Genomic DNA, 21635 nt, shown 5'->3' on the forward strand with positions numbered 1-21635 from the left:
CAAGAATATGTAAATTGTTGGTAGCTGAGAACAATCTAATGAATACTAACCCCTTTCATTACGATACTTCACACTTAATCAGTTCTAGGATCGTATAACTACGTCATGCGTGAGTTTACCCAGGGTAAAAAATAAATACTGGTTTCCCAACCAGAAAAGAAAAATTCCCTATAAAATAATAACTAGAAAACTACAATCCCTTTGAAACAGCTTGTGACAGCTACCTATACTGTAATTTATTTATATGCATAAATTATCTATTTACAGTTAAGGGGTAAAATGACTTTCGAGTGAAATATTTTGAAGTGTACTTATCACTTCTGCATTGTGATCAGTCTTCCTCAGGCAGGTACATCCATGTAAATTTAAGCTGCCATCACGATGTCTTCAGTAGAGTAGGATTCTGGGTTCGTCTGCTTCATATTCACGTTCATGCTGTACGGATCTTCACCTGGCGTCGGATGGTCTCGAAGTTCCATGACGCGCTGGGATTGTACACAGGCAAACAGCTTGTTGATTCTTCCAGGCTACGACGATCTCAGTCGTTCACATATGCAGATGAGGAAATGACTTCGTTACAGCTATGTTAATTATATGTCACGTGCTATAACTCGATGCGACTACAATCACTTAAAGACTCGAGTGTACTAGCCCAGTAAAGATATGGTCCTGTAGCTCGTTACCTCTCATCAGCATATACAGTTATTAACACTCAGCCAGATACTGAAGCATCACATGTTCACCTGCACTGTTTCTGGACACACAAAGTTTATCTAGTATGACACTCTGCGTGTCAATGATCTTATATTCGCCTAATTCACGGCACTTACTACACGCAGGACATGTTACTCACTTTACGGTATTCAGCAGATGCTGTCCGTTTTATTATTATTATCATCACACATAATCCGCTATCTCCTTTCATCAAGTTTACTTCCCGACTCTATTGTCGTGACGTTATACGTATTTCTACGGCACTTCACTTTCTCTGTCTGACCATGCCCTAATTACGTTATGTACACATTCATCCGTACACAAATAAGCATCGACGACTTGCCACATGGTTCAATGTAGGCGAATAATACCTGCTTCACTAAACTTATGTAGTTTTACACATGTCATAAACTCCACAATGAGTGAATAATTAACAACTTCGTAGCACTTGAATAATTAATTTACGCAGGTTGATAATTAACACCGTGCCTCATAGATCACTGTGTACAAATATCTGCACACCACAACAGTATGAAGAATACACTGCATTAAAACTGCACTGAATAAAGACTGCGCATAGCACTTAACAAAGACTGCACCAAGAACTGTATAAAGACTGGATAATGACTGCATGAAGACTGAATAAACAATGGATACCTATAGACTGGATAACTGGCTTCAAAAGAGGTTTTTTAATACAAGAAGTGAGCTGGCGCTGGTAGAAGGGGCAAGCCACGCCCATTTCTCAAACATTGGTCCGCTAATATGTACTTCTCAATGTTGGTTGAGGTATCCAATGATAGCTCAAATATTCTTCTTTCTGATCAACTTTCATTCTGATCGCATCGTAGGTTTAATCACAATCTCCAAAGTACCATCAGATATTTTTCTGTAAGTGACAGCATGCCGTGGGGACTCCTGGCCTTATATCGCGCGGCCAGACCCTTGACATCTCTTCGCAATTTGGTGCACCCCTATCCGATGCGTAGTTGATGATACACGACATTTTATGCGTATTTCCGCTAATAATTTTGTTAATAATTAAAGAAATTAAAGCAAAGAATTAGCTGATAAGACAATAGGTGTTTTACAAATTGCTTTTTAAAATAATTCCTAGTTCCAGCCGGCTGAAATGCGAACAAAAATTTTCTACAAAAAGTGGGGGGGGGGGCGATTGTCCCACACATTTTGATATCACAAATCAGCATAAAATTTCCTAATTCAGATGAGTCTTTACTCGTAAATATCCGTTGCGTATTTCACAATCTCTTTTATTATTAATAATAACAACTGAAGACTATCGGTTGGCATCAATGGATTTGCAGGAAAACTCTCAAAGAATTACTGTTTCATGGGTTGACACAACTTGGTAAGCGCCTTCCTTTGACTTGGATCTCGAATCACGTGCCACTTGCCTCTTCTTTTCTCTCTCGCACAGAAAGAGAGCGTTTTTCAAGTACTGGCTGGTGCAAGCCCTGTTTTCTCCAAATGCGCGCAATGAGACTCTAGTCTCGCTAGCCAGCAGAGAGCCACTCGTGCCCCGTAATGGGCACACCATGCTAATTATTACACTATTTTTCATAGAATGGCGCGGAAAACGGCGTATTATATTCACAGGATATTACGACATGTTCCTGACGATGTCGTGAACGGTTTCAATACTAGGAAACTAAGAGACACTAATTAGACTACCAGATTGACGAATGCGCACGGAAAGCGGGTAAATCATAGCTCAGTGTCCATGACCTTGATAAAAATATATACCCCTGATTCTTTGAATTTTTTCGAAACCGCAAAACAAAACCCAACTGGTTTAAATAAACTGAAAAAAGAACTAGTAGAATTAAAAATTACAGAAAATTCACTATTCGATCGAACAGCTAAAGCATAAGATTCCAAGACAAATCTAATTTATAAACCTAATCTATTCATTCAGAAGATGAGAGGAAACTAAGATCAGAAAGAATGAAGAAATACTGGGCACTAAGAAAAGAACAACACACAGAAATGATCGATTCAACGTACCCCAAAGAGGGTGAAACGAAAGAAGAAAATACCCCTGCTACCCTTCCTCACAGCACATGCAAAGTCTCCACTACTTGCTGTGGCGCTATACAAATCGGTTAGCCGGGACGCATGACATTTTATGCGTATTTCCGCTAATAATTTTGTTAATAATTAAAGAAATTAAAGGAAAGAATTAGCTGATAAGACAACAGGTGTTTTACAAATTGCTTTTTAAAATAATTCCTAGTTCCAGCCGGCTGAAATGCGAACAAAAATGTAATATTTTCTACAAAAAGTGGGGGGCGATTGTCCCCCTTAATCGCCGCTACTGATTATTGCGTCATGTGCAGAGCACCGCCGTCTCGATCCTCCTATATTACCTGTTCTATGCGAGGCTTTTTGCGAATAGGCTGCGGCAGAAGTTCTCCGCTAGATGGCAGGCATAGACTCACAAAGTTCTTAATGCATTACTAGCAAATATACCCGTGCTCGCTACGGTATTCTACATTGTATACGGATTTATCCGTAAATTACTGCAAAGACAGCGAGTAAGATTATATTAAATTGCATGTCTCTTGGCGCTATCCAAAAACAAAACAAGGAGGACGCCATACATTGTTTTCGATGTAAGGTAGGCATTGGGGAAGTTTTGACAATAATGGCAAGTCACATTCTCTCCTGCCATCACAATCGAGTTCGGGAGTTTCTACTGTAACGGCAGGCTCACTTCGAAACCGCAGTTACAGTATAGATGGAGTTTTCACTATAAAGACAGGCGCCTTTCCCTAATGCCAGTCAAAACCGAGTTGGAGATATTTGATTATAAAAGAGAAATGCAGCACTATCTAACGTATTAACAATCGGAACACGACAATAAATCCTAGTACCATAGCTGTAGATCTCTCCAAATTGAATTGCAATTGTGCTATCAGCTTTGTAATATGACTTACCGTTTAGAAAAACCTACCCCAAAATGAAGGTCTGCACCGTCATTAAAATGCGTGCATATTTCGATATTTTTCGGGGCCAAAAGTTATACACTTGAACAGCTTGGAATTTTTCCTCAAAGAACAGAGTGTCCGGGTTTTGGGATTAGCAATTGCATACATACGGATAAATTAAGGAAGAAAGTAATACAGTTAAGAAAGTTGAAATGAATAGGAAATAGGATTATAACTGAGGACTGTCTGATAGGACAAATACGAAAATACCGAGTGGATGTATTATAAAATAAAATATATCTCAATGAGTTGTGATGGTAAGAGTTACGGGTATAAGAAGGCGGCATCAGAGGAGAAATTTAAGCGCATGGATTCTTAGATAAACAGATAAGAGGATGACTTAGTTAAGCCTAAAGAGGCAAGGCAGAGGCAAGAAATTAAAGCGGAATACAGAAGTAGAATAGCAATACAATAAAAATGATAGCAAATACAAAAAACACCTTACGGTGTGAAAGAATGGGCTACACTCCGCAGTACTGTTCAAATATCGATATTAACAACGCCCGTTATTGCTATCCGAGGACAATTGTAACCTCCAACGGTATTCCTCCAATAACCCGCAAAATGGCCGATTAACGTCTCTCTTGCTTTCCACCCAATGAACAACCACGAGTTTACAGGAATGATGACGAAATTGGCAATATGTTACTTCCCTGCTGGCAAACAGTCAGAGACGTTGCCATGGTAACCTGCAGGTTCGTTGTCGGTCTATCGGGGACTCAATGCACAGCACGAGACTCGCAGAAATTAGTATGTTTCTCCGTCCTTTGAAGAGTAAGCGAAATTATGTACATAACAAAAGTTGTTTATAATGAAGGGACGTTTCACATATAGGGCCTAGTCCACGGATTTTACAGAAAATCAATAGTGTAAGAGAAGATGGAAGAAAACTGTTCTAGTTTTCCTATAAATCTCCCATCTGTTCACACATTTTTAAGACATATGCGTATTGAAACCTTCCTCGGGATGACGATACTCTAAATATGAAGTTTGGTTGAGATCTATCCAGCCGTTTCGCCGTGATGGTGGAACAAACAGACACGAAAAATAAAAACCACTGATTGAATTAACCTAAAATGGATGAATATCTGAAAAATTGGCAAAACAAATGAAATTGCAGACAGCCGACCCCCTACAACTTTATTTATATAGATTATGACGACAGGCTATAAAACACTATGCAGTACCGGTATAGTCATATGTTCAATGAAGCTCGTAAATGACATCACTTCTATTAAATATCGGTAATATTACTTGCAAGACGTCGTAGTTGGCCTCTTCATCTCACAATTTAAAGATTGTCCTGAATGAAGGCTTGGAGTGGTGGCTACACCGGGCGGCTAACTTTTTGTGTTCTTGCAGACGCGATATCAGTTAATACAGGTTTTACGAATTTGGTTAGGATAATATCACTAACAGCCTGCTGATATTCTTTCACCTCTCGCTGCAACAGAACACATTCCGAAAGAGAAGAAGTAGCAAGTCATCGTATTACGCTCGTAAGTTTGAAGGACTTCCGACAGTAGGGCACAGCAGCTTCAACAAACTCCTGCAGATGCTTCATCAGAGCAACAAAACAAGGTTTTGGGTATTGAAGTCCTCCTCTGTCGTGATTCATAATCAGTTCCATTTAGTGGTATCGAAGCTCTAGGCGGTGAGATGTTGCTGACGCAAATATCACACTCCATTCTCTCTTCTACAACTCAAACCAAGTACCCGAAAATTAATATTTGATCTTCTGTTTCTAGATTGACTGGGATATTTGAGATTGTCCAAAATGTCTAAACATGAAGACGTTTGTACTGTGATTGTCCGTCACAATTCTTATCACAAGGAATCCACTGTCCTCCACGGCTTTAGTTACCTTCTGAAAGGTGTAAAGGCTATAGATGCGAAAATAATCCGGGGATATCCAACTAGGTTCCTTTATTATGTCCTTGACTAGATACCTACAGCCGACAGCCACTTTTATCTTAATTTCTTTCTAGATGGTATTTCATGGAGTTGTATCTCTTCTGGCTGCGAACCACCTTGCCGAGATTTACAAAATGGTACACAACAGTTGAATATTTCGGGGAAAGAATCTGAAGTTTCAGTTCTACAAAAAAGTATATGTATATAACTTGCACAAACGGAAGGAAACAAGTACTATTTAAAAGAACTTTTGAAATATCTATACCTAAGCATGACATGATTAATTCATTTCTCAGTTCTATACACAATATCATTGTACAAACGGAAGTGAACATGAACGTTTATTCATTGTACGAAATAACTGAGATTTTCACACACATGCATGCATCAATAACACAATGCTACACCCACACTGACGGCGAAGATTGTGCGTCTACGACTCTTACGGCGACTTGAATACTTATTGGTATTCGCGCCTTCCTGTATTCAACTAGGGGCAGAGAGCAGGCAGTATCAGAGGATTGAGACGGCGGTGGTGCAGAGATACCAGTTGCAAAAGTTTGACCAACATTGAGAATATTCTGTTTGAGTTGCTGGTAACTATAACATCTAATAACATGTGCAAATGAGATGTGTGGGGAGTTTGAGAGAGAGAAAGAGAGGCAAGAAGTCAATATTAAAGGCTTGAAACAATGTTTTGAGTCGCGTGATTTCAGAAAAAGCTGCGTCAATTAAGTTCGTATTTAAGTCTCCCATAATTGTTGTGTGAGGGTGGTCTGGCGGTAGTTTAGTTAGGTCAGCTTCAAAATCTTCTAACAGACCTGTATTCGGAGATTTGTAAACTATTCCCACAAGGGCTTTAATCCCATTCGCTGTTATTTCTACAAACATGTATTCCAGTTTTCTCTCGTACCTGCCCGGTGAATGACCTAACAGCTTGGGTTTGAGGCTTGTTAAGAAATAGTCACATACCCCTCCACCACGTTTGTGAGTGCGATCATTTCTCAGAAGCGAGTAGCCTTCAAGATGACACAAAGAAGACGGGCTCGTATCTGTTAACCGTGACTCAGAGTGGGGGTGCAAGTAAAGAATCAATTGTACGTAAAATTACCTATCATTTTAAAGTACGACTAAATTAGGGGTGACTAAATTAATAAGGTACAAATTAAAAGTATTTAAAAATAAAAGTTGCTAAATGACTAATTAATAATAAACAAATAAGAAAGCATGCAATTATTTCGTTAAATGTATAGATATTATATTTGCACATTTAAGAAATTTTAACTAAACTAAATTAATTAATTAATTAATTAACTAATTATATGGGATTAACTGGTTTCATTGTGCCCTCGCAGTGCGAAATCATATTTTCCACAAAACTTAATGCAGTCAATCAGTTTACTGAGTATATAACGTTTTTTTCGGCATGTCCTCATTGAACTGTTTAATTTTCAACCTATACGCACTATATAACTGGCACCTGATATTTACCTTACCAAGCATCGCGAACTGAATACTATTGTTTATATGCTTTTAATTAGATTTATGTTCTTTTTTTAACTCGTTCAAGAGTTTTAGGTTCGTAACACCAGTTAATGTCCACGCGAGATCACGAGAATTCATAGCAAAACCCGTGTAGCAAAATAACTCATTTCTTATAATATCTTACATCCACACTGCCAGTCTGCATGCTTGTACAATGTGCGATTGAATTTTCTGCATAGCCAGCTTTACTTTTGCAAGGATTCTGAATCTGTGGAATATTTAAATCGGGTTTAGGAGGTCCTAGACTTATCAGTTCTAATCTACTGTCAAAAGAAAGACGTCCGCTATTGAAAATATCGTCAACAGAATTCATTTCCAAAAGCAGGAATAATTAGTCACCCTAAGATGTTAGCATTGTTAGAATAAGTACGAAAATTTAAAAAAAAGGAAATACATTTAAGATTTAAGAACTGTGAGCACAACTCACCAGTTTCAACTCTAGAGCATAGCATTATTATTATTATTATTATTATTATTATTATTATTATTATTATTATTATTATTATTATTATCAATAAACACAGATAAAGATATCACGACTATACCACTATCACCACCGGTAAATTATTACACACTACTTTCAAAGCTTAATAGCGTACAGAATAATCACCACAATGCACGAACATAAAGGAAGATTACAAACAAAGTGTGCAACTATGGACTCAGTACCACCGCACTCATTCAAGTCTTTCGCGCGAAAACGAACTCGTCCACTGCTGCCAAACCTCACGAAACGCAGGATGCAAGATAGAGGCCTGTATTACTTCACCTTTGCAATTTAAATCGACATTTCTGGTCTCAGATGTTACATTTCATTATCGTTCATTATTGTTTTTCGTCTTCAAATATAATTTCAAATGTCATTATATGCAGCCATGGCTGCCGCATGTTCGTAGATGGATTTGTGCAGATGCCTTTACTCCTACGGACTCTGCCGAGCTTACGACCACGTCCCGCACCCTTCGTCCCTTCGAAACCGTCAACCGGCGTGCTTCCCCCTTACATCTCTCTCCCCTCACCCTCACTATATCCCGCTATATCCTGGGACGGAAGTTGGAGAGTCAGTGCCTTGCCTTCGACCTGAAAACATTTACGCTAAAAGTCACTCATCTAAGTTTGATATATCCTAACAGTCTTTCTTATTGATGAGAATGTACAGTTTTATGATGAAATGTAATTTTCTTAGCGTTGAGTCCAAATATCGAGATAAAATTAAAAAAAAAAAAGCTTTTCGTTCTCTAGGGAGGACACCGTCCGGGAGTGCTTAAGGGCAGCCGATACTGCTAAGAACTGACAGTCTGGTGAAGATTAGAGCGAATAGTTATAGGGGTAACTTTCAATTTTCGCTTATTCTGAAACACTTTCTGCCTTGTTCGGTAAGATGTGAATTTGACAATGCTTGGCCGAGGTTTCCCTGGAGTGAAGATTTAGGTCTGACTCGGTGACTCCTATCAATGTTTTGCAAATTCACATTCATACCTATCTCCCTAAAAGCATTTGCTACAAGTTCGTCCGTATTATCACTCACACTTTCCTGCACCCCGAAAATTCTAATGTTAGCTCTCCTCCTGTATTGTTCCAATGAGCATAATCTTCCCCGATTTCTTTATCCCGGCTCTCGAGTTTTGCGTTCAATTCTGCCACAATTTCAGAATTGAACTGGATAGATTTTTCTAGTTCCTTTATGACAAGTGCAGTGACACGCTCCGATATGGTGGCTATTATCTTTTCAAGGAACTTACCAGAGCTGATGGTTTCAGTTAGTATCCTAGCGACTGCCTCTTTAACAGGGTTGGCACTACTGCTCGGGTCATTGGTCATTGGTGTTGCGCTTGCTGCGGCCCATATTGCTTGAGAAAATACTGCTTTATATCGAGTAACTGATTGGTACAATGACTGATACTCACTGGTTTGACTTAATACTAGTTCACACTCTCATGCACCACTTATTATACAGCTCCCTTTAAAATAACACCTTCTAATTCACTTTAACTGAGGAGCTGGTCTTACGCACGCCCGTCACCCACGAGCATAAGCTGTAAAGCTTCACTTGAAGGGTTTCTGTTATACCTAGAGACCATGTCTCGCTCAATTCGGATCGAGCGGGAGAGTCTTTCAGCCCACTGTGGTTCTGTCTGTGTTTGAACCCATTGTCTGGACAGTTCAATAGAAATGGAACATGGTTTTCAGTAAGTGACGGTGTGATGAAGCAAAACGTTTCCGCTAGACTGTACCGTTGCCTACGAGATACGCAAGGCCGGGAAATATAGCATACTAGACTCGTCCTCGAGATACTTCCAGCAAGTGCCGCTAGAGTTCTCTTTACTGATCTGTCTCGCCCGCTCATTGCAACACGTTCGAATATGAAAAACTATAAAAATTCATTAAAACTAGTAATTTCAGAAGACAGCAAACAGATATGAGATCAAAGATAGGCCACGAGCAATTGTTTGACTTATTTTCTACAACGTATTTCTTACAATGTGCTTAAACGAAATAAGTAATTCACGAAAGAAGCAGAGAAATCTGATAGCGAGTTTGTCACTTCTTACCGATTCCTTTAATTGTGCCTCAGAGTATCCGATAAGCGGATCGAGATTGCGGTCATAAATAACTTTCGGTTTAATCGCCCTTTCACCAATTATCAGCGATCCAATCTTTTCCTCCGCACATCTGATATTTTGACATTCTTATTGAAGCCGCTGTTTGGTGAGCGATGTTATGCCCGTAACGCAAATATTTAGCGCCGTTTCACAGCATTTCTCTTTTTCTTCCCGTAAAATTAAATTTATGTTCGCCTCCGTGGTGTAGTGGTTAGTGTGATTAGCTGTCACCCCCGAAGGTCCGGGTTCGATTCCCGGCCCTGCCACGGAATTTGAAAAGTGGTACGAGGGCTGGAACGGGGTCCACTCAGCGTCGGGAGGTCAACTGAGTAGAGGTGGGTTCGATTCCCACCTCAGCCATCCTCGAAGTGGTTTTCCGTGGTTTCCCACTTCTCCTCCAGTCAAATGCCGGGACGGTACCTAACTTAAGGCCACGGCCGCTTCCTTCCCTCTTCCCTGCCTGTCCTTTCCAATCTTCCCATCTCTCCACAAGGCCCCTATTCAGCATAGCAGGTGAGGCTGCCTGGGCGAGGTACTGGTCATCCTCCACAGTTGTATCCCCGACTCAGAGTCTGAAGCTCCAGGACACTGCCCTTGAGGTGGTAGAGGTGGGATCCCTCGCTGAGTCCGAGGGAAAAACCGACCCTGGAGGGTAAACTGATGAAGAAAGAAGAAGAAAATTAAATTCGTTCTAACAGGCAGAAAGCTCCTAAATGACCAATTTTAGCATGGTTTTCAATTTGGTTTGCTTTTTGGTCAAGTTCAGATAACGTAAAACTTTTTTTTCTGATTTCATTACGCGTATCCTACTTCTCAATTTACAGATTGTTTTCTGTAATCTGGTATTTAATTTTCTCATCCGTATATTTTTTTTTAGATTTAACAGAGATACTCGTAGACTTTCCTTGATATAGAAACGAGACTTGTACTCCTTTTGCGTTTGTGGCTGACGAATGAAGATATGTTATGTTTATCGTTATCTGAATCGGAACTTTTACTAAATTTTGATGGCAATACATCATTTTTGGGAGCTGGACGCTTCCTGCGTTTGAAATTTTCCTGTTTGTGAACAGGATACACAATGAAAACAGAAGGAAGTTTGATTGATGTACTTACACTGAAATCTGTTTTATGAGATGAATTGCTGGGTACCTAAAGAGATCCTACTATATCACCTTGCATGGAAATAGTTTGCGTCCATTTCTCCCTTAAACCGCACTCGGAAGGGAAACCATGGAACGTCAATTTTCATGCCTTTTTAGTGTCATCCGAAATACAGAGAGGTACACAACAGTGCACCTTCTTCTCAACCTCAGAGACACTCACCGACAGAAACAATGTTCACAATGAAGTGCACAAAATCAACACAGCATCACAATTACTCCGCATATCACAATGGTAAAGTCCGTCAAGAACAGAACGGAAACCTGACATCTAGCGGCCAAACCGTGAACACGGTCGGGCCGCTTTTTCAGCGACAAATTAGTAGCTATGTCCCGGCCTTGTGTATCTCGTAGGCAACGACTGTACATGATGACTTAAACGTCTACGCCAAGCAGAAACCTGCGAAAACGTGCAATGACGTATTCGTACGAACACGCACGAAAACGCTCGAACGCTCCAAACCGCTGAATTCAAGCGGGACTGCATCCATTGGAACCGGCGTTGTTCGTCAGTGAACGAATAACTGCGAACTATCCAGATAGGTTTGAATTTTTCGGCCGTAGTGCTGCGTTTTATCATCAATGCTGAAAAGCTGATACTTCTGGTACAAGATGGGAAGTATTTGTGGGACCAGCGAGAGTCTAATTACCATATGCGGGATGTGCAGAAGTTGTTATGGAGTGAGGTGGCGACAGAAATGGATGAGCCAGGTAAATTTAATTTTATATAGTTTATTCATTTTATACCATTTTACTTGATTCTTATCTGAAGATTCTTTACAACATGCGTTCACAGTGTAATTTTCATTAAAAAGCTCTACCAATATTTATTTTTCCCCGTCGGATCATTTCATATATACGTCTGATTTTTTAAAAAGTATGTTCTAAAAGTGCCGTATATAATAAATCATTCTCTCCAGTGTTCGAATTATAGAAAATAAAAATGTTCTCATTTCAGATTAATGTTATCATTCTGTAACTTGACAATGAAACTCCACACATACTCCCGAGTGCACCACTCTGTCTGTGTTTGAGGCCATTGTCTGGACAGTTCAATAGAAACAGTAGCGGCGATTAGGAGGGGGGAGGGGGGCAGTCCCCCCACTTTGTGGAGAAATATTACTTTTTATTACTTTTTAGCCGGACGAAACTAGGAATTACAGGAATTATTTTAAAAAAGTAACTTGTACAAGCCATGTTGTCTTATCAGTTAATTCTGTCACTTATTTTCTTTAATTATTATTAACAAAATTATTAGCGCAAAAACACACAAAATGTCGTTCGTCCGGCTAACTGATTTTTATAGCGCCACAGCAAGTAGTGCAGACTTTGAATGTACTGTGATGAAGGGTAGCAGGTCTTTTTTTTTTTTCAAGGTCAGCGACTTGGAGGTATGATTTTCCCGCTTGCCGCGCGTATGCGTCGGTCTGGCAGTCTCTTTAGTGTCTGTTAGTTTCTTAGTCAATTGTTAAATGATTTTAATTGTATAATCTCGCCATACTTCTTTTCAATTGTACTAAATGTGTGATATTGTTCCTTTGATGAGTTTTATTGTATAGCATTGAATCAAAATCTCAAAAAGCTATTATTACAGCACTTAAGTTGGTAAACTGTCAACCTTTACCAAATGCAGTAGAGACAATACGTGACACTCAGCGAGATATCGACGGACAGCTATTAGAGCTCTCTCTAGCGGATTGACCTGAGAACTACTGATTCTGTCATAAGAGCACGTGTATTTTTGTGTGAAGTTTTTGGTAATATTTATGCGTTTTCAGTGAGTTGACATAATTAAATAGTAGCGTGTGTCATTCCCTGATATCTCCTCTCAACATGAGGGGAAAGGTATGTGTTGTGTTTGGCTGCAGTAACTATGAAGTAGAGAAGAATGCGCGGTCTTTCTTCCGTTTCCCTCGTGATAAGAAAATGTAAGTAATATTGTGTTTGCATATATATTCTTCCAGTGACAAAGATTTTTTTTATAGTACTTCATAATCTTCTGACCTGCTTGACCCATATTTTAACTGGCTTAAAATATAATACGCATATTTTATTGTATAGCGTAGCAGTTAACCTTCAATACCGATGTGTTGTAGGTGTGATCTGTGGGTTTGATTTAATTCGGGAAAACACATATGCATATGAGTGTGGCTGGTTGTGTTCCAAGTTACCCCATTTGGAATGCCGTAATGCGTTGTCAAGCACTGAAGAAAATATGGGTGATTTAAGAAATGTACGTACTTTGTTGAAACAATATGATGATGCAAATTTGCTTTACCCTAATGTAATGGCATTATGGCAAGTATTGCTTATAGGGAAAGTTTGAATGTTTGTGAGGCTAAATTTATAGATTTTCTTTCTGTTAGTAGGCTTCAAGTTAAAAAAAAAATGTCCAGCTCTTAAATGTAAATTCATTGAATCATGTGTGTAAAGAATGTGCCAATATTTTTGTTGACAAGTGTCTTAATATGATGATACAATGCTTTTAAATGAGAAAAAAGAAAAATCTAGACGTGAACGTTCAAGCAAGAATTCTAAAGCTAAAAAAGTAATGCATAAATGAAAGATCAAGCCCTTTCTCAGCAGTCCATTTCACATCTTGATTATATGTCTAATTTCAGTCTTTAAATAATAAGCTGTTAGATAATTCTTCATTCATTTATCCAGAATTGCTTTAGCAACTTTGAAGCTAATATTAGTAACACTTTCTTTCTAGACGTAATTTATTTATTCATTTCCGTATATACATTTCCATTGATATTTGAATTTAGCGCGAATTTTCAGGTCAAGCCACTAGGAGCGCCACTTGCGACTTGTCTCCCATTTTAACAAGGCTAAATTCGGAAGCGTCGCGTATTGTCTCTACTGTATTTGCCTTTACCTCTCTGTCAAAATTCACTCACAGAGCGTCAAATAAGTTACCATTTTGTAGCTGGTTTCTTTTAGATATATAACCTCCTCCTCCTCTCCCCCCCCCCCCCCCCCCTGACGTCCGCTATATCCCACAAACCCGGTACTGTTTGTTGTCTACATTCTTTTGCCCCCGCACTTTTAATTACCAATCGCCGCTACTGAATAGAAATGGAATGTAGTGGTGGTGGTGCTTATTGTTTTAAGAGGAAGTACAATCAGTAAATTATCCTCTACGCAGGAACTCTTAGACCTTGCGCAGAAGTTCAGTGTGGATATAGCTATGGAACTTAACAAATGTAAGGCAAGGGCTCTCGTCCATTGGAAGCGGAAACCTACCAAAATCTGCAATGACGAATCAAGCTTTATCGCTCTGATGAGAGAGGATCACTTCCGCTATTTCTATTACCTCTCGCTGTTACAAACCGTACCCTGGGATAAGGGAAGATTTCCTTTGCCTGGTTAGAAATTAGGAAATGAATGTTAAAATTTGAACACATAAGTAGAAGGGGAGAAATTTAAAGATAAGAGGTATAGAACTAAATGAGGCCACAGCACTTGTTGCAAATAGAGGATTGTGACGACGTTTAGTACCCCCCTGTGGGTGGGGGCGGTAGAATAACACCCACGGTATTCCCTGCCTGTCGTAAGAGGCGACTAAAAGGGGCCCCAAGGGCTCTGAAATTTGGAGCGTGGGTTGGCGACCACGAGGCCCTCAGCTGAGTCCTGGCATTGCTTCCACTTACTTGTGCCAGGCTCCTCACTTTCATCTATCCTATCCGACCTCTCTTGGTCAACTCTTGTTCTTTTCCGACCCCGACGCTATTAGGTTTGCGAGGGCTAGGGAGTCTTTCATTTTCACGCCCTTCGTGGCCCTTGTCTTCCTTTGGCCGATGCCTTCATTTTTCGAAGTGTCGACCCCTTCCGTTTTTTCTCTCTGATTAGTGTTATATAGAGAGGATGGTTGCCTAGTTGTACTTCCTCTTAAAACAATAATCACCACCACCACCACCGACGTTTAGTAAATTCACAGAGGCTTGTAGACTGAACACTGAAAGGCATGAACATGAAAATTCACAGCCTGTTTCCAGTCATTCGATCGGATCTGGAATGAATGAAGCCCCCATCTAGCGGCGAGGATAGGAATTGTACCGGCTGCCGAAGCCTGTCACACTCCTTTGGGGCAATGGTTAATGAATGGCAAATGAAATGAAATGATATTGAAAAGTGTTGCTGGAATGAAATATTACAGGGAAAACCGGAGTACCCGGAGAAAAACCTGTCCCACCTCCACTTTGTACAGTTGAAAAAAGGCATAACGGTCTATATTGATGATGTGTGTAATAATAATAATAATAATAATAATAATAATAATAATAATAATAATAATAATAATAATAATAATAATAATAATTTTACATCCCACTAACTACTTTTAACCGAGCGAGTTGGCCGTGCGGTTAGGGTCGTGTAGCTTTGAGCTTGCATTCGGGAGATGGTTGGTTTCGAGTCCTGCCGTCAGCAGTCCTGAAGATGGTTTTCCATGGTTTCCCATTTGCACACCAGGCAAATGCTGGCGGTGTACCTTAATTAAGGCTACGGCCGCTACTTTGCCAGTCCGAGCTTTCCCCATCCTTGCGTCGCCGAAAACCTTCGATGTGTTAGTGCGCCGTTAAACCTCTATCAAAAAAAGGAAACGAAAACTACTTTTACGATTTTTGGAGATTTTTTCCTACAGGAGTAGTAAATCTACCGACACGAGGTTGTCGTATTTGAGCACCAATACAATCGGATTGAGCCGGGATCGAATCCGCCAAGTGGGCTCAGAAGGCCAGCGCTCTGCCGTCTGAGCTAACCTGGCCATCTAGCGCAATTTAAAAGGTACATAAGCACCCTTGTGAATTCTTGTGTTGTAAGAGATTTCTTCTCCGAAAGATCTTTACTAGGAGTAATCTCTGACACATGTCAATGTTGTTTACGTCACAATGAAAGATAGCTTTATAGAAAACTATTTTAGATATGGTTTAACTGTAATGAAATGTCAGATCATGATGAACACAACTGTTATATATATGAGTGACCAGTACTTAGCTGACTGTGCGTTGATGACTGGAGAAACGCTGAAATAAAGAGTCACCCTACTGGATATAAACCAACGTTTATTTTCTTCCGCGGGCATAACCAGTGTTTAAAATTTCATCCTAAAATGGTTCCTTTGAGATGTTATCTCTTTCACTATTCAAAATGTGCTAGAATCAAAAGCTTTCCCATTATTTTGAAAATGTCAATGCAGGGAATGTATACTTCTTCGTATTTCTTTCTCCTAAAATTTGCTTCATAGCAAGAGCAATTGGCTGATAATGGTGGTGATTTTTGTTTATAAGTAGGCTATACCTTCAGCAGCAATAAATATTTTATGTATATACTCACTCACTCACTCACTCACTCACTCACTAACTCACTCACTCATTGAAATAATTTTTGGAGATGTCAATGATTTCAAGCTGTTCTTACTGTTGGGTAAATCTCCCAGGCTGCAAACACAATGTCTGTAAGCTGGCGGAATAGTCGCTGGTGTACCAGCAGTAGTGGCAGTAGTGGACAATAGAGAAAGAACAAGCCCGCACAAATACTGCCATACCACAAGCCAACGAATATAAGTCCCTGGATCCAACAAACAGCTTCTTTGAGTACAGGAATCCGGGCCGCGAGCGCAGCCACGCGGGTCCAATCCAGAAGCAGGCCCAGCATACCAGCTTAAACTGGCTGCACCATTCCTTTGTCACACGTTGTCTCTGGGGAAGAATGATCAGAAAAAACAGCCATTAAAACTCCTGCAAAAATGTGTAACATAATGTTAGACAGGTATATCAAAGTGATGGTCACCGTAGGGGTATGTGTTGGATTGCTTGCTTTGGACTGAATCTATACCACATCTTATACTGAATGGTTCTTTTTTCTATACGTTGATTACAATGCATACGTTCTGAAAACTGCAACGTATGATAGAATTCTTCTTCTTGGTATTTTTCCCAATGTTATTGGTACTGGTACTTAGCCCGACTCCTTGGCTGAATGGTCAGTGGTGATCAGTAGCAGCGCTAAGAAGCTCGCCCCCACCCCACGCAATAATTGCAAATGGGACCCTCGTTTCCTAATAAGGAAAGTTATACGTTTATTTCGTAGCGCAGGGTTGCATGTTAATAATAATAATAATAATAATAATAATAATAATAATAATAATAATAATAACATAATTTAGTTTTCAAATCCGAAGCAATTACAATAATGCACTTATATGGTACGAACACACCCACCAAAGAAATGCGAATTTCAATTATAGTAACCAAAACACGCTGACCGTCACAATGTTAAGAAATAATCTCGTTCCTAGGACCAAATAATTTACAACTCAATCGTCCATCGTAAGCCTACTTAGCTACACTCACTGCCGAAAGTTATAAACAGGCTCGAAACTTCAGTATTTAGAGTTTAGATAAAGAGGATGTGTTTGTTAACGCATCTTCGCTGACTGCTGGGTTCTCAGAACTGGCTAATTACTTCAAAAGCCTTGTTGATTGTTGTGGGTGGTAGCAAGGGATGGTTACTATTGGAACAGGGTGGGAAACCCACACTCTTTCATAAATAACTACCGTACTCCTATTGATGAAAGAAGCTCTGCACTACGACGGCCTAAGTTCGGAACGACCCTCTGTAATGCAAAGAATACTGTGTTGTGTGCTATAGCTTTATCAATACGTAAAATCACTCTTCAGCTATTGAATTAAGAAAAAGTCATGGGCCCCTCACAAGCCATGCCCCCGCCCCCACCCGCGCCAGGGGGTCTGCAGGTTCCCTATCGCCGCCACTAGCGGTGAGGCCTTCGGTTCAGAGGGACCCGTGTTCGATTCCCACCCGGGTCGAGGATTTTAATCTCCTCTGTGTTTGTCCCAACACTTTCCTCTTCATATTCAGACAGTACACTACCAGCCACTACAGAAACACCCATTAGTGATTACATCCCTCCATATAGGGTTGGCGTCAGGAAGGACACCCGGCCGTAAAACACTAACACAAAACAAACCCGAGACCATTCTGCGAAGGAGCCAGACAAATGTACAATAGAATTATCTTATCTATAACCTTTTCTATAACATATTTTTAAAATCATAGTTCTGTATAGGCGTTGGTTAATTAGTAAAAAGAAATATTACTCGATTCATAATTATATCACTCTTCAAGCACGTAAGGAAGGCATTGATTAGCCTTTCCAAGAACATAAAACGGTTTCTGGGCTGATCCCTGTATCTCCATGAACCGACGAAAGGGCCAAAACTGAGCGAGTTGGATTTGAACCCCGCCATTGGTACCCTGAATATGGTTTTCCGTGGCTTCCCACTTTCACATCAGACAAATGCTAGGGCTGTACCTTAATTAAGACTACGGCCGCTACCTTCCCAATCCTAGCCCTTTCCGATCTTTCCATAGCCGTGAAGGCTTGTTGGGAGTTCGGATAGCTAGCCACTCGACTCCTATGACGCCGAGATGGTTCGACGCAGGTGAGAATAAATATCCCTATTCACAGGTCACACATTCACAGGTCTAGGTGGTAAAAGTGCCGCTTCTTTTGCAGCTTGATCCGTATGTTCATTTCCCAATCTCAACGTAGCTTGGGAGCCACGCGAAAGTGATTCTGATGCCAGCATCACACAACCCGGCTAGGTCATAAATCTTCTGAACCCGTGGGTGATGCGGGGAATGAGTGTCAATAGAGAGCAGAGAACTTAACGAGTAGGTACACACGAGAACATGGTAGGCGTACACTCGAAGAGTAAGCTTCGTGTACGCTTCCTATCATTTTCGTCAGTGCCTCTGGTGGACAAGAGTGGTGGTGGTGATTATTGTTTTACGAGGAAGTAAAACTAGGCAACCATCCTCTATTAACACTAATCACAGGAAAAAATGGAAAGGGTCCGACACTTCGAAAAATGAAGGTATCGGCCAAAGAAAGGCAAGGGCCACTAAGTGCGAGAAAATGAAAGTCTCTAGGCCTCGGGAACCTAATACCGTTGGGGTCGGAAAAGAACAAGAGTTGACTAAGGAAGGTCGAATAGGATAGATGAAAGTGAGGAGCCTGGCACAAGTAGGTGGAAGCAATGCCAGGACTCAGCCAAGGGCCCCGTGGTTGCCAACCCAGTTAAGAGCCCCTGGTGGCCAAGATCGTTAAACCGTTAGTTCTATAGTCTGACACCATGGTTAGCTGTATCGAGTCCCGATGGTGGAAATAAAAATAACCATAAGAAAGCTGGCCGGTAGGGTATACAATCTGATCATAAGCCTGGATTCGATTCCAAACCTCTCCGCAGTGTTCATATGGAGTGAGGGCACATGGTGGCTGTTCATGGTGAGTCGTCCGTTGGATGGAGATGTTAAGCATTGGTGCTATTCGGCAAGTGTTAGCTATATGCCGACACCGGTTTTCACCCTCACCCTATCTCATTATCGTCTAGTCGTAAATACTGTTACAAACGTTTGGCTTGGACTGCAGAACCGGTTTTCCAGGTAGCAAGCAATAAACCGTTGCGCTGAAGGTTAGTCCTGACCAGTATGTGTTCAACAGTTAGAGAAAGAATGGATCATCTTCGCGTGAAGTGGGGTGAATGTGAAAAAAGGGTAGCTGTAATTGCCTTGCACAAGTTTGGAAAGTCACTAAATGAGATTTTCCAAATCCTGTCCCAGCTGAGAATCAGCAAGAGGTTTGTCTATCGGACAATCAGCTACTTACTGAGAGAGGTAGTGTAAAAGTTGCTGAAGGATTGGTCGCTCTCACAGTGGGCAAACTGTAATTTATGTGTCTATACGATATTAAATGTAAATTGAAATGTCTCAATGTCACTTATTCACAAAATAGTTTGTGACAGTATTTATGGCTAGACTATCAGCATCCCACATCCAGATGCGCAGGTAGCCCATGGGCATCAGGTAGAAAGACCTAAACCAGGTGAGCCGCGCATATCATCGGACACTCCCGGCAGTAAAGGCCATGCGATAAATAAATAATTTTCGCGCAATGAAATGTTTCTATACTTGTAATTTTTGTTTAGTTAATCAAATGCTGTCTTTCTCTGTGCTACATTGGAAATATTTTGCTGCCATCTTTGCACTGTCTCCTTTTAAAGTTTGTACGTACTCTGTTGGCTGAAAGGCTCAGATAAAAGTAATGGCCTGCGTAAACGGATCGCCAACTCTTTGTTCATGAGGATAAGTCACAATATCGTTGCCTAAATTAATAGTGTGAAGACACCTGTTGTTAATAACCAAGCTGAAGTCAGCTCAAAGTTACCATGGGCTGAAAAAGTACCTCACAACTTTAACAGCCCTTGGGAAGCCGTCGGTTATAATCAGTAGCGGCTCATGGCTCAAATGACAGGTGGGGTTACTGTGGGTATTATTATTATTATTATTGAAAACCTACAACCTGTTTTCGAGTCATTGACCGGGTCAGGGATGTAATTAATGAAACATATATAGGCTGTTATTACAATGGGGTCGCCACTCCCAAGGTGATTTATTAATGACTGATAAATGCTATGAAATGGTAATGGAGAGTGTTGCTGGAATGAAAGATGACAGGGAAAACCGGAGTACCCGGAGAAAAACCTGTCCCGTCTCCGCTTTGTCCAGCACAAATCTCACATGGAGCCACCGGGATTTGAACCACGGTATCTAGCGGTGAGAGGCCGACGCGCTGCCATCTGAGCCACGGAGGCTCTATTATTATTATTACCTATTATTATTGCACTGTTATATGTTACTATTATTAACATTATTATTAATGTAGTTTTGTTTCTTCTGCTGTTGTATATGACACAAGTGTAGAATCTCTTGGAGGTAAAAGTGTTTGTAGAAGATTTTATTTGTAAATCTTTTTAAGTAGTACTTACTGTATGATCTGGAGCATTGTGCTAGAATATTTTATTTGTATTCCATTCTGCTACCTAACCTGTACAGTGCAAAAAATATTTTTCTAACATATGTCGGTTGTAACTAGTAGATTAAATTTCTATATTAACTGGAACCTATGTGAATTTGAGCGCGTCCCATTTACTGGCGAACGAGCTGCTGTCCTTACTCGGTTACTGGATTATGTTATATCTAACATTAAGTTCAAGTTCGTTTATACTTACCTTGACGATTTGGTAACCTTTAGTGAAACCTTCGAGGAACACCTTGTCCATCTCAACGAAGTGCTTGAAAGATGCGTAAAGCAGGTCTAACTCTCAAGGCCACTAAGGTTTATTTCGTACAATCCCAGATGTCCTTCTTATGCCATATTGTGTTACTGCCGCCATCCAGAATTTTCCCACTCCAAAGGACGTCAAGGCTGTAGCCAGATTCATTGGCATGGTTAATTTTTTCGTATATTCATTCCCAATTTTTCTGAACGGGCAGCCCCATTAAATGCCTTGAGAAGAAAGGATGCCAAATTTGTGTGGGGTGATGTCCAACGTGAAGCCTTCAGCGACTTGAAATTCGCCTTATGTAACGATCCTGTACTGGCTATGCTAGACTTTTCTAAACGCTTCATCCTTCAGACTGACGCCTCTTCCTTAGGCACATCCGGTGCTCTCCTTCAGGAATTTCAAGAGGGGCGTCATCCTATTTCTTACGCTTCTCGTGCCCTTAATCCTGCTGAACGAAATTATTCCTCTTATGAGTTGGAAGCCTTAGTTGTTGTCTTCTCTTTAGAACGCTTCAGAATGTACCTGGAACATCTC

At 40.5% G+C, this 21635-nt stretch overlaps 1 protein-coding gene across 1 annotated transcript in view; it reads right to left on the reverse strand.

Annotated features, from left to right (window-relative positions):
- LOC136866277 (lysocardiolipin acyltransferase 1-like) overlaps nt 1–16608 on the reverse strand; it is a 62854-nt gene extending 46246 nt beyond the window's left edge. The window contains exon 1 of the mRNA XM_068226521.1: nt 16372–16608. Within this exon, the coding sequence (XP_068082622.1) occupies nt 16372–16608 (237 nt within the window). The remainder of the gene's footprint in view (nt 1–16371) is intronic.
- Nucleotides 16609–21635: the final 5027 nt, after the last annotated feature.

Source organism: Anabrus simplex, chromosome 1 (genome assembly GCF_040414725.1).
Source record: "Anabrus simplex isolate iqAnaSimp1 chromosome 1, ASM4041472v1, whole genome shotgun sequence".
In the NCBI taxonomy this organism is placed as follows: Eukaryota; Metazoa; Arthropoda; class Insecta; order Orthoptera; family Tettigoniidae; genus Anabrus; species Anabrus simplex.